Source organism: Odocoileus virginianus, chromosome 9 (genome assembly GCF_023699985.2).
Source record: "Odocoileus virginianus isolate 20LAN1187 ecotype Illinois chromosome 9, Ovbor_1.2, whole genome shotgun sequence".
Taxonomy (NCBI): Eukaryota; Metazoa; Chordata; class Mammalia; order Artiodactyla; family Cervidae; genus Odocoileus; species Odocoileus virginianus.
In genome coordinates this window covers 69880877-69894962 of record NC_069682.1, presented here as the reverse complement: position 1 = coordinate 69894962, position 14086 = coordinate 69880877, and the positions used below count along the sequence as shown (strand labels likewise).

General features: G+C 53.4%; 1 protein-coding gene across 4 annotated transcripts in view; it reads left to right on the top strand.

Annotated features, from left to right (window-relative positions):
• The window catches only part of CDH22 (cadherin 22), a 137593-nt gene extending 123710 nt beyond the window's left edge, over positions 1-13883 (top strand). For 2 of the 4 annotated variants that reach the window (XM_070472715.1, XM_070472716.1), the window contains exons 9-12: positions 1463-1584; positions 1708-1825; positions 8752-9003; positions 12580-13883. In XM_070472715.1, the coding sequence (XP_070328816.1) occupies positions 1463-1584; positions 1708-1825; positions 8752-9003; positions 12580-13139 (1052 nt within the window). In that variant the 3' untranslated portion in view covers positions 13140-13883. Of the gene's footprint in view, positions 1-1462; positions 1585-1707; positions 1826-4335; positions 6477-8751; positions 9004-12579 lie in introns of those variants that run through there. The other 2 variants (XM_070472717.1, XM_070472718.1) reach the window with 2 other exon arrangements.
• The last annotated feature ends 203 nt before the right edge of the window (positions 13884-14086 follow it).

The following is a 14086-nucleotide window of genomic DNA, read 5'->3' as shown; positions in this document are numbered from 1 at the left end:
GATGCCTGTTTATTTAACAAGTCCTTATGTAACACTTGTGTGTTATATATACAGCTTTAAGTGCTTTGCAGATATTGACTCAATCTGTCCGCCTAACCGACTCTCTCCTAACAGACCCATTTTGGTGAAGGTAAGAAAATCAAGGCCCAGAGAGGTCAAGTGACCTGGCACGGAACACAGACCTGCTAAGTGACACCGCTGAGATTGGAGCCACTTGGTTCCTGAGTCCTTGCTCTTAATCACTGTGCTGTTTTCCAGGTGTGAAAACTGATGTCAGAGAGGGGAAAGTTTTACCCAAGATCAAACACAGTGTCAGGGACAGAGCCATGCCTGAAATGCAAGCCTCTGTCTGTCTCAGTGTTTCCAGGTTTCCCTCATTCACTCAGCAGATCTGTTAGAATCTAGTCTGTACCACATGCCACAATGCTGGGGACCCAGGAACTAATGCAACGGAAGCCTTGACCTCAAAGACATCACAGATGGAGGGGTGGGGACTCCATGGTTTTGGAGGTGAAGACTCACCTCCGGCGGACTTGTCTTGCCCTCTCAGGATCGAGTCTTAAAAGAGCAAAGGTTTGGGACTTCAGTTGCCAGCTGACCGATTCTTTAAACTCTCCAGTGTTTTCGTTTCTCTTCTGCAATATGGGGATAGAAATTATACCAAACTACTGGATTTCTGCAAGGATACCTGAAAAGATGGGTATGGATGCTGCAGGAGCATTCTGAGCACGCTGAGGTGAAGGGGTAGGGTGGCAGTGTTGATTGTAGTGTGGTTGGAGGTGGGAGTGGGGGGTGGTGGTGCTGTGGTAGTGATGTGGGTGATGATGGCGGGGTCATTGCAGTGTTGGTGGGGCTGTGACCCAGATGGTGGATAAGTGAATGACTGGAGATGATGGTGGTGGTGATATTGGTGATTGTGGTGTCAGGGGGGTGCTGGGGTTGGTAAGAGTGGTGAGTGATGGCCTTAATGTTTGTGATGATGGTGAAGATGAGGGCGGCAGTACTAGTGGATACGATGGTGGTGATAATTCTCATGCTGATGGTGATGATCATCTAATGGTGATAGTGACAGAGGTGGGATGGCTTTGGTGATGGTGGTACCAGTAGTTATGCTGGTAGAGGTGGCAAAGCTAAAACTAATGGTGGCAGTGCTACTAGTAATGGTGATGGTGAAGGTAGTAGTAGTGATGGTGGAGATGGTGATGGCGTTGGTGATGGGGTGGTACTGGTGATTATGGTGATGGTAATGGTGATGGTTACAGTGATAATGGTGGTGATGATGATAGCAACACTGATAGTGGTGAGGACTGGTATGGTGATGGTGACCCATTTAGCCAGATGTCCAGCTTGATCAACACACAGATCTCTCAATGCGACCCCACTGCCTAGTGTCCTAGCAGTAGATGGGGGGCTGTCTAGATCTCACACTTGGAGCCTCTTGTTACTTGTGCTCTTGTTACAGACAATCACGCCCAGCTCTCCCGGGCATCCCTGAGGATCCGAATCCTGGATGTGAATGACAATCCCCCGGAGCTGGCCACACCCTACGAGGCAGCCGTGTGTGAGGATGCCAAGCCAGGCCAGGTACCACTGAGGGTCTGGGGGCTGGGGGTCGTCGCTACCAAGTCGGTTGCTGGGGTAACCTTTGTTCAGGCCCAGCATGGGCTCGGCCTCGCCTCAGTCCCCTGCCCCCTCCTCACCCTTCAGCTCATCCAGACCATCAGCGTGGTGGACAGAGACGAGCCCCAGAGTGGGCATCGCTTCTATTTCCGCCTGGTGCCTGAAGCTCCCAGCAACCCCCATTTCTCCCTGCTAGACATCCAAGGTGAGTGACCTCTGAAGGACCGCCAAATCCTAGCATTCGTGGAGGGAGGAGCCTAGCCTCCCTGTCCCCTTCCCATGTTACAGAGGCCCCTAGAGGGGTGGGTCCGAGATCACACACGACGTCTGAGCCACACTGGAGCCCTTAGCAAGCCTGCTGGCCAGACTGAAGAACAAGCAAGAGGTGGGTTGGTGGAGTGAAGGGGGCACAGCTCCAGGGTAACAAGGGTAGATAGAAAGACACAGAGAGGGAATACATGAAGAATGGGAGGGGGTGCAGCTCCAGGGTGGGAGGAGCCCCTGATCTAAGTGAAGACTGGAATAAGCCAGGGATCCTGGGTGGCTCAGACGGTAAAGAATCTGCCTGAAATACAGGAGACCTGGGTTTGATCTTGGGTCAGGGAGATCCCCTGGAGAAAGGAATGGCACCCCACTCCAGTATTCCTGCCTGGAGAATCCAATGGACAGAGAAGCCTGGCGAGCTACAGCCCATGGGGTCACAAAGAGTCGGACACAACTGAACAACTCACACACGCACGCACACACACACACACACACACACACAACTCCTACCCTTTTGTTTTAAAAGTGCTTTATCCCTTGGGACCTCCCTGGTTGTCCAGTGGTTGACAACCTGCCTTCCGATTAAGGGGGTACAGGTTCTGCCCCTGGTCGGATATCCAAGATACCACATGCTGAGGGGCAGCTAAGCCCATGCGCTGCAAGTACTGAGCCCATGGGCCACAACGAGAGAAGCCTTCGCACTGCAGCTAGAGAAAGCCAGTGTGCCTCAGTGAAGACAGCACAGCTGGGAAAAAAGTGCTTTAGCCCACTCGCGTTTCTCTTTGCACCCTCATGGCCACTTGAGAGGCGGTTTTCTTACCCCTCCCCTCATTTTGCAGGTGATGAAACTGAGACTTTAAGAGGATAAGGACTCACTCAGGGTCACATAGGGAGTCAACATGAGGCTGGGATTCAAACCCGCACGTGTGTCAGTTCCAATGTGCTTCCTTCTCCCTACCTTGAAAGTAAACTGCCCCGCCCAGCCTGAGCTGATCCCATTGTGAAACCCACCCCTGCAGTCCCCCTTCATCGGGAAGCTGAAGTCTGAATCTTTAAGGCGTAGACTCGGGGGTAGGATCAACACACTGGGAGTGAGGGACCTGGGTCTCAGCTCAACCTCAGTTCATGGCTTCCTGTGCAGCCCTGAGGTCTGCCCCAGTTTCACCACCTGTAAAATGGGGCTGAAAATGCCTGCCAAGCAGCTAGGTGGCCCCAATGAAATGTGGTCTACCAAAGTGTATTGTCAGCACCTAGAACATGGCATCTCCTTCATTCAACAACTATTTATTGAACATTTATTGAAAAGTGTCTTTATGCCAGGCACTGTTCTAGGTTCTAAAAATGTAGCAGCACACGAGACAAAATCCCTGCCTTCATGGAGTTTACATTCTAGGGAGGGAAAACAGAAATTAAACAGATAAATAATATGATGAGGGTAGTAAGTGGCCAGCAGGGAGAAATAATGCAATCTTCACCAAAGTCTGAACTTTGTTCTATTCAGTGCTGGACCCTGGGTGCCAGGCACATAGCAGGTATTCACATGCACGTGTTAGACAAAACAGGAGGAAATAAAGCCAGGTAAGAGTAGAAGCTGGGCTTCCCAGGTAGCACTAGTGGTAAAGAACCTGCCTGCCAGTGCAGGAGACCCACGTTTGATCTCTGGGTCTGGAAGATCCCCTGGAGGAGGGAATGGCAACCCACTCCAGTATTCTTGCCTAGAGAATCGCCATAGACAGAGGAGCCTGGCGGGCTATAGTCCATGGGGTCGTCAAGAGTCAGACATGACTGAAACAACTGCGCATAGCACAGCACGAGAGTAGAAGCCACTTTAAATGAGGTGGCTTAGGAAGGCCTCTGTGAAGGAGTCAACAGTGAGGAGGGATCTAAAGGAAGTTAGGTGAGCCATGCAGGTAACTGCACAGAGAATGATGCAAGTCCAAGAGGCAGTGAGCGCAAAGGCCCTGAGGCAGGAACAGGCTTACGATGTTCAGACCTTCATAGTTGGGGTGGATGAGTGACAGGACTGGAGGACATGTAGTCACAGAGGTGCTAAGTGTCAGATTATGTGAGTTCCTTTTGAACCTGGAACAGGTCTGGGTTCACCCCCGCCCCCGCGACCCAAGACTTTGACATCCCTTCCCTCAGTGGCCTCTGAAGCCAGACCCATGTGTATTTCCAGGAGTCCTAAATGGATTTAACAACCAGTGCAGCTCAGATAACCAATCAGGTCACTGATCATAAACCTGGAGTAGGACCCTGGGGCCTCTGCGGAGCCAGGCTTTAACCCATCAATGACTTGATTATGTTGAAGTGGGGGTGTGCTGGTGGCTCAGCAGTAAAGAATCTGCCTGCCAAGGTAGGAGACATGGGTTTGATCCGTGGTCCAGAAGGAACCCACATGCCGTGGAGCAACTGGGTCCGTGCACCACAACTGTCGAACCTGTGTTCTAGAACCCAGGAACCACGACTGTTGTGCCCATGAGCGGCAGCTGCTGAAGCCCTGGAGCCCGTGCTCTGCGATAAAAGAAGCCACTGCGGTGAGAGGCCTGAGCACTGCAACTAGAGAGCAGCCCCCGCTCCCAGCAACTAGAGAAAAGCCCGGCGGCAGCAGAGACCCAAGCACAGCCAAAATAAATACATTAATTTTTTCTAAAAGAAAAGTTGGGGGTGTGCCTAAGGGGGAGGCTGAGGCAACAGGGCAGGAATTGGGGGACTCAGAGTCACGGCTATTTAAACCGTAGTCGTTCGGTATTTTAACAACTTTCACCACCAGTACTGTCCTGCCTGCTCATCATTGCTGTGGGATCCTGAGCTGGGCATAGGAGACACAGGGAGCCCTGGCTTGACCTCTTGACCTCGCCAGGTTCACAAATCTTTCCAACCCAAGGGGCTTGAGGTTATACCCCAACTACCCCTCTGTGATCGAGGGGTCGGGGGCTGGGTTTACCACCACGGTTCCCATCCGGTGTGACCCGCCTGGCCCGAGCCCCGGGAGCCAGGGCGGCAGCAGCGTGCTGAGGTCAGCACAGGCAGGCAAGGACTCCTCCTTCCAGCCCCCCAGCCCCTCCCTGCGGTGTGCCAAGCCCCCTCCTCCTCACCATATAAATATCCCAGTTGACAAACGGCTACCCCAACCCATCTGTTTCTTTGTACAAATTTGTAGCCAGTTTGGAAACGTGATTTATAAATATTGCTTTTGCAGCCAGGGATTGACACTGATGTATGTCAGGCCAGATGGATGGATGCAGTGCTGGGCACAGATCCCGCCTAGAAGGGTGGGGTCAGGGTCTGGGGTGGCCAGTGGCTTCCCCAGATGAAGCCAGCTGCTGCCAGGAGAGGAGTGAAGAGGGATGGGAATGAGGCTCGGGGATTTCCTCTTATGGAGTGAAACAGTAGCAGGGACCAGAGCTCCAGAAACATATGGCTCCCGTGGTCAAAGACAGCAGCACTGAGAAACAAATATCCCCTTTCTCCTCCTCTGTTCTTACTTGGGAATTTGAGGCTGAGCCAGAGCCAGCCACTCATTTTTCAAATCTGTCTACTTCTCAGTGCCTCCACGACCACTATTATTTCACATCTAAAACATACAACAGCTTCCTAACTGGTCTTCTGCATCCACAATTGTGTTTTAGATTAGAGTCTCCCTTGCTTAGAAGGTAGGCTCCGAGAAGGCGGGGATTATGTCTGTCTTATTCACTGCTCTATCCTCAGGGGCTCGACTAATCCTGACTTCTTGTTGTTTAGTTGCTAAGTCATGTCCAACTCTTTTGTGACCCCCATGGACTGTAGCCCACCAGGCTCCTCTGTCCATGGGATTTCGCAGGCAAGAATACTGGCCTGGGTTGCCATTTCCTTCTCCAGGGGATCTTCCTGTCTCAGGGATCAAACCAGCATCTCCTGCATTGGCAGGTGGATTCTTTACCACTGAGCCACCAAGGAAGGCTTATCCTGACTTATAGAGGGTGTTTAATTCTTATTTGTTGTTGAACGGAGGGATGATATGTCACTAGGTTGCTTCTTTGCCCACCAATCAGTGGCTTCCTATTGCCTTTAGGAAAATAATGCAATTCCTTACCATGGCCTTTAAGATTTTCTATAATGAGCCTCTGCCTCCCTCTCCAGCCTCTTCTTGACTTACCCTATCCCTCCAGCCACAAAAGACTGCTCTCAGCTCCTTGAGTTCCTGTGCCTCTTCCAACCACAGGACCTTTGCATGGGCTATTCCCTATCCTAGAACTCATTGTTCAGGGTTCAGCAATAATATCATACTTTCACCCAGAGAGTTCTCCCTGACCTCCCAGACTTGGTCAGATCCTCTGTTAAATGCTCTTCCTATACTTTTCCTTCTTAGCACTCCTTATGGTTTGCAATTGTAGACTAAATTGTGGGTTTATTTGATTAATATTTGTCTCTCATATTATCATGTAAGACCAGATCCAAGATTACGGTTGATTTAGATCTTCATTATTTCCTTCCTATGACTAGCATGGTGCCAAGCGCACAGTAGGTACTCAATAAAGATTTATTGGATGCATCGATGGAGGGATAGATGAATGGATTGTTGAAGGATAGATGGATGGATGGATGGATGGATGGATGGATGGATGGAGGATGGGTGGACGGATGAATGGAAGATGGATAGTTGGATGGATGGATTGATGATAACATGGGTGGATGGAAAAGATAGCTATGCCACCAATTCACAGAATAAATTCAGACAAGTCCCTTCTCTCTGAACCTCAAATTCCATGTATTTAAAATAATGTTACAACTCTTGATGTTTGTGAGGATTAAGCATTTCCACCCAGTCATTGATGTGTTAAAAAATATGCAGTCAATGCAAAGGAGTCCCACGCTATTCCTTTTACCCCTTAGCTTGCTCTTCAGCCTTTCATCCTCAGGGGAAGGCAGATGTTGTCACAGCTGGCTTGACTGCCCTTTGACAGGAGGCTAAAGCCAGAACTTGAGGAGCTGACCCAGGACCACCAGTTACCCTAGAAGATGTGGCTCATTCAAGCATCATTCTTTCAGATTGGCTCACTGCCAGGGAAGAGACAGGCAAATGCCACCTTAAGGCAGCATGACAAGTGCTGTAACAGAAGTGTGCATGGCACCTGCATGGTCAGAGCAGGGCGGGGGAAGCCATAAATCCTTCCTTCCCAGAGAAGCGGAGAAAGGCGGCCACAGAAAGGAGGTGACATTTAGCTGGAGCATGACGGATGAGGAATTTGCCCAGGCAAGAAGGTGGAGAAGGTGTTCCAGCTAGCGGGAACTTGGTGAATAAAGTCAGGGCAGCCTCAACAGAGAGTGGGCACGGGGTACAGTGTGTGGGGGTGGAGCACGAAAAATTTAACAACCAGCATTCACGGAGAGTTTCTGCTTTGGGGGAGCTATTCTACGGGGCATGGATGAACTATACTATTTCATCCTCACACCTGCGTGATGCTGTTTTCCTCAGTTTACAGATGAGGAAACTGAGGTCCCGAAAAGCTAAATGAGTTTCCCAAACTAGTACCTGATCAACTCAGCCTTAGTTAGAAACATTTTAATGAAAAATTTCCAATATGTATAAAAGTAGAATCACACAACAAACTCTTATGTGGCCATCACATGACCTTCAACCCATGACCAGTCTTGTTTCAGCCGGATCTCCAGGCTACTTCACAGAGGTGCCCAAGCCCACAAGTCGGCCCTTCCAAGGGCTCTTGGTTCCTGCTTTATGTCCGTGATGGGGAAGGTCAGGACAGGCACACTGCATGGGTGCCACGGAAGAGGCTGAGTTAACTGGGTACTCGAAGCTGGGGAAGGGACCCAGGCTGCCAAAATCTGAGCTCAGGGAGACCTGCCTGAAGTCTGTGAACGCAGAGAGAAGGACTCAGGAAGGAAGCCTGAGCCCCTCGCGGGAAGTGGGGCCCCTTTTGTGGGGCTGGCTGTCGAGGGTGGGGGCAACAGCCAGCAGCCAGGTGGGCTCTGAGTACTTCCACCAAAATGATGGCGGGGGAGGGGGTGGTCCGTGATGGCCTGGCCCATACAGGGGAGGTGCAGAGGAGTCAGGAGGCCAGGGGAAGTGGGCACGTCTACACATTCTCCACCCGCACTCCCGGCGCCAGCCGGCAACAGTACGAGTATGACTCATGTGAGTTCACTGTCTCCTCCGGCCGCCAGCATCCAAAGGAAAGAGACGGGTGAGGAGACCTTGGTGCCCTGAGGCATCCTTATCAGGCCCCAAAGGCATGGCCCTGGCACTCCAGGCTCAGCTCTTAAAGAGACCCCTGACAGCAAGCTCCCTCAGCCAAGGGCGGGTGCCAGTCGGAGTTTCCAGTCTTCTCTGATGACCCAGAACTTGTCGGAGCTCAGAAAGCCACAACCTCAAGACCACAGGACCCCAGGGTCAGGATGCATTTGACAGCTGGTGTAGAATCTGGAACAACAACAACAAAAGGCTGTTGAGGCACATGGCAAAAAAAAAAAAAAAAAAATTGACATAGCCAGAGACAGGACCTTGGCCCAGCTGGGGACGGAATCTTGGAATAACAGGGGACAGGACCTTGGCACAGCTGGGGACAGAGTCTTGGAATAACAGGGGACAGGACCTTGGCACAGCTGGGGACAGAGTCTTGAAATAGCTGAAAGCAAAACTTTGAGACAGCTGGGAAGAGAAACTTATAACAGCTAAGGACAGAAGCGAAGGCTCGAGGGCTGGGGACAGAACCTTCAGGGATCTGGGGGGCAGAATTGGGGGAGATCAGGTCCGCTGGGAGGCGGTAGCTGAGGGCAGAGTGAGGCACATCCCAAGGTGGACTCAGGAGGGGCTGGGACAGGCAAGGCTGACCCCGAGTCACTCGCCCCTCGCTTTCTCCGGAGCAGACAACACGGCCGCGGTGCACACGCAGCACATGGGCTTCAATCGGCAGGAGCAGGACGTGTTCTTCCTGCCCATCCTGGTGGTGGACAGCGGGCCTCCCACGCTGAGCAGCACGGGGACGCTGACCATCCGCATCTGCGGCTGCGACAGCTCAGGCGCCATCCAGTCCTGCAACACCACGGCCTTCGTCATGGCCGCCTCCCTCAGCCCCGGCGCCCTCATCGCCCTCCTGGTCTGTGTCCTCATCCTGGTCGGTGAGTCGGCCAAGGGCCAGCCCCACCACCCCGCCTGATTGGCCCCGGTCCTCGGGCCCCGGATTTCCTTCCCCAGCGGCCCCTGTGGGGGTCTGACTTTCCCTGTCCGCACAAGGAAGGGCTGGCTTGATGGAGTTCCAAGCTCTTTCCGGGATCCCCAGGCTGGGAGGCCTGACGTGGGACTCGGAGCCTTCACAACAGGCGGAGAACTTCTTTGGTTCTCCAGTTTGCGGAGTGTCCATCTGGCAGGTATGGGATTTGATTTTATCGTGACTGCGCCCCTCCTGCCGTCTGGCCGCAGCTTCTCCTTTGTCTTTGGATATTTTTAGTAGGTTTCAGCATCCTCCATTCGATGGTTGTTCAGTAGCTAGCTGTGATTTTGATACTCTCGCAGTAGGAGATGGGGGCTTGTCTTTCTACTCTTCCATCTTGAACCAATTGCCTGAGCTCCAAGCTCTAACCTGCAGCTCTTATAAGAAGTCTCCTAAGTACCGAGCAGCTGCTTTGCAAGCTTCAGAAGTGGTCAGCACCCAGTGGAGACTAAGTTCAGCTGGCTCTATATGGCCCGAAGTCTTCCCTAATTTTTAAAAGCCAAGCCTATGTTTTAAAGTTCTCTCATGTCTATCGTCCTATTTTATTCTCTATGTAGGACTTTTAGTAAAAAGGGCTCTTGTGAACCTTACAACCATGCAGCCAGATGTATCAACCCCATTTTTCAGATGACAAAACTAAGGCTTGGAGAGGTTAAGTGGCTTGCAGAAGGGGACCCAACTAGTCTTCTAACTGGGTCTTCCTTGAAATCAGGTCTTTTCAGCCTGTGTTTTCTGTTCCTTTAACTACCCCACCTGCTGGGAAATCTGGGCTTCCCCCATGGCTCAGAAGGTAAAGAATCCGGCTACAATGCAGGAAACCGGGGTTGGATCCCTAGGTCGGGAAGATCCCCTGGAGAAGGGAATGGCTACCCACTCCAGTATTCTTGCCTGGAGAATCCCATGGATAGAGAAGCTTGATGGGCTACAGTCCACAGGGTCACAAAGAGTCAGACACGACTGAGCAACTAATACTTTCACTTTTTTTCACTGCTAGGAATTTAAACCGGGGGCAAAATCTTGGGGCAGCTAGCTTAAAATCTTAAGGTATTCGGGGAGGGGGCAAAATCTACTCTGGCATCAGTTGCACCAGCAGCCACTTGAACCCCCAAAATGTCCCCAAGGAAGAGGTCCAGTTTCAGGAGCTCAACTAGACCCACAGTGGTCTAGTGCCGCCTCTTGCTGTCAAAGCAGAAGGGCTTCACCTCAGCCCTGACCTCTGGACTTCACAGAACACCCAAAGCTGGAGGAGCTCAAGGAAGGGCCAGATGGCAGATCCCAGGTTTGCTCAGTTCCCTGGGAGATTCAGCTGCATCCTACACCTCGCTGCTCACCCCCGGGACCTGCAGAGGCCCTGGGCAGGCCCCTCCTAGCTAGGAGGCTCCCTCCGCCCACCCTGCTCTCTCCCCTCCTCAGCCCATGGCTCAGAAACCCTTTTTCCAGAGGGTGCACTTTACAGCGGTTTCATTTTCCGAGGCAGTGCAAACAAATTTCTGCCTAATTGCCCACAAACGAAGAAAGTGCACATCAGTGCTGTAAAGGTGACGGGCGGAATCGCTGATCAGGCCTGGCACATCTGTCGCCCGCCGCCCACGCTCCCCACCATCTGCTCTCACGGGCATCACCCTCCGCAGCTCAGGCCTCCAGCTCCGGAAGTCGTCCATCCATCTTTCCCACTTCTCTCCTGACACCTTTCCTCCCTCCCGACCTGTCCCTGGGTTCCCTCCCCTCCTTCCCTGTCATGGGCCACCTTGTTAGGTCGTGAGCCAGCAGCCTGCCCCATGGCCCTTACAGCTGGTTCTGGCCCCTGGCCTAGCCCGAGCTGTTTGGAGCAGCAAGAAAAATCCAGTGCCTGACATGATACCCAGCGCGTCTCTGTCCATTCATCTACCCATCCATCCATCTAGTTCTCTGTCTGCTCCTCAGTTCCCAATTTATCCATCCATGAGCCCCACCCCCATGTGCTCAATTATCCTAGGCACTGGGATTCATCAGTAAATGAAAGAGGCGAAAAGCCTCAAGTCACTGGGAAGTTGGGGTTGCTGTTGCTGAGGCGGGGAGATGGAGGGTGGGAAGGAGGAAAGATGATTATTTCAGATTTCAACAGGTTAAGTTTGTGATTCTTCCGGTCACCCCCTGGGACTTGTTGGGGCGGAAACTGGATGTACAATCTAGGTTTCAAGGGAGAAGTCCAGGCTGGAGGCTGCAGTATGGGAGCTGTCAGCCTCTAATTGGAATTTAAAGCCACAAGACAAGGAAAGTGCCATGACAGAGGATGTGGATAAAGGACCAAGGACTGAGTCCTGGGACATCTGATGTTAAGAAGTCAGAGAGGGGACTTCCTGCCCCTGGTGGTCCAGTGGTTGGGACTCCGTGCTTCCAAGGCAGGGGGTGCGAGTTCAATCACTGGTCAGGGAACTAGGATCCCACATAAGGCATAGCCAAAAAAAAAAAAAATTATTTTCAAATAAAAGAAGTCAGAGAGTAGAGGAGAAGAGAAGCTTGCTTAGAAGGTTGAAAACGAGTTATCAGTGAGGTGGGAGGAGGAAGGGCATGCGGAGTCCTTTCTGGCAGGTGAAGAAAGCCAAGAAGGGACAATTCATTCATTCTCTCAGCCTTGCAACACCCAGGTCTCCATCTATTTCTTCATTCAGTCATTCATTCAATAAGCATAGTTCTCATGCTTACTGTGTGCCAGGCACCCTGCCAGGGGAACATGGCCCAGGGTCCTCCAGGGTAGTTCAGAGTGTGGATTTGCGGTGAGCTGAGACCGACATATGGCAGGGTCTGTGCTATGAAGGAGCGGTGGCTTTCAGACCTGAGCTGCCTGGGCATCACTTCAGAGCCTTACTGAAACAGATCCAGTAGATCTAGGGCACAACCTAAGAACCTGCATTTCTAACAAGTTCCCAGGAGGTGCCGATGCTGCTGATCCAGGGACCCAAGCAGGGCGATAGAGAGGAACCCTCATCAGGGAAGCTTGGAGGTGATGGTGCTGAACCTGGCCTGCAGGAGGTGAAGGGCTCCTGCAGGACATACCCAAAGAGCTAACAGGGTGATCAGGGCCTCTGGAGTGGACAGAGAAGGACAAGGGTGAGAGAGACGTCAGGGTCAAGGGCATTTCATTCCCTCAAACCTCAGCTGCCCTCTTTCCACACACCAGCCCCCAGAGACCTCACAGGGATGTATCTTCATAGAGTTGAGGATGAAGACCTCAGAGGTTGGGTCCAGCCCTACAACACACACGAAATCTCTTAACACCAGCTCTCTGTCTCCACCGCCAGTGGGGGTATAGCCTTGATTTGCACACCTCCCAAGATGGGCAGCTCACGACCTCTCCAGATAGCCAGCTCTGTTCAGACTGTGAGAAAGGTATTTTTGCACAGAAATCTAGGAAGCCTGCATGAGCTTTTAGGCTGAACCGGTCCTGCTGGGCATCAGGAGAAGGGCGGGCCCTCACGGGCCCCCACTGCTCTCTCCCGGGCAGTGCTGGTGCTGCTGATCCTCACCCTCAGGCGCCACCACAAGAGCCAGCTCAGCCCGGACGAGGACGAGGACATGCGCGACAACGTCATCAAGTACAACGACGAGGGCGGCGGCGAGCAGGACACCGAGGCCTACGACATGTCGGCGCTGCGGAGCCTCTACGACTTCGGCGAGCTCAAGGGCGGCGGCGGCGGCGGCGGCGGCGAGGGCCCCGCAGGGAGCGCGGGGAGCCCCCCGCAGGCGCGCCTGCCCTCGGAGCGCCACTCGCTGCCGCAGGGGCCGCCGAGCCCCGAGCCGGACTTCTCGGTGTTCAGGGACTTCATCAGCCGCAAAGTGGCGCTGGCGGACGGGGACCCGTCGGTGCCGCCCTACGACGCCTTCCAGACCTACGCCTTCGAGGGCGCGGACTCGCCGGCCGCCTCGCTCAGCTCGCTGCACAGCGGCGGCTCGTCGGGCTCCGAGCAGGACTTCGCCTATCTCAGCGGCTGGGGCCCCCGCTTCCGGCCCCTGGCCGCCCTCTACGCCGGCCACCGCCCGGACGACGAGGCCCCGGCCTCCTAGCCGGGCCCTCCCTGCCGCCCGGGACCCGACTGCACCCCCAGGACAAAGCACGTCCGTCCCCTGCTTCACCCCCGTTCCCAAACCTCCCACCCTCCCAGGGCGGCCAGGAGTGGGGCCTCGAGAGCGGACCCTCCGACGGCATCCCTCCCCGAGGGAGTGGGCAGCTTTCGCCCAGAGGTGCGGGAATTAGGATCAACATCACGGAAACTGCCCCGAGAACGGGCGCCGCTTGGCTCGGGGGTTACACAGAGAGAGGGGTGTGGGGTGGGGCGTGGCTCCCTCCTGGCTTGGGGGAGAAGCCGGAGAGAGAATGCTGCCGAAGTGCCCCCCCTTCCCCAGGTATCCCCCATCAGAGTTAAGAGGAAAGAAGGGCTGTTCATTTACTAAGCGCCTACTGTGTACTGGGACTGTGCAGAGACCGTCTTAGTCGTCATGGAAACCGCGAGGTGGAGCCCTAAAGGTAACAGATGGGGAAAGCCCCCCCCCCCCCCCCAGAGCAGTGTCTGGGACCTGTCCAAGGACACCTGGCCAGTGTGCGGTGGAGCCACGCCCTTACTGGCTACCTGGCCTTGGGCAGGTTACCTCCCTTCTCTGGGCCTGTTTCCTCCTGTGTCAAACGAGGCAAATTAGCAGAACCTACCTCGAAGAGTCCTGAGGATAAAAAGGTTTCGTATGTGTCAAGTGGTCAGGACAGTGCCTGGCACATAGTAGGTGTTCAATAAATGTTAGCCTTTGATACTATTATTCTTTTTGTCGTTATTAGAAGCCAGGCGTGTCTGTCTCCCAGGTCTGAGCTTTCTCCCCACTTTCTCTATGTTTCTAAGGAAAGAGAAAAGGTGCTCCTGCTCTGAATGGAGGATGGGGGATGTAGGGACATTCCCAGCGACTGGAGTTTCAGGCGACGCTGAAACAGGACACTGGGCAGGGGTGCCAAGAGACAAGGACAA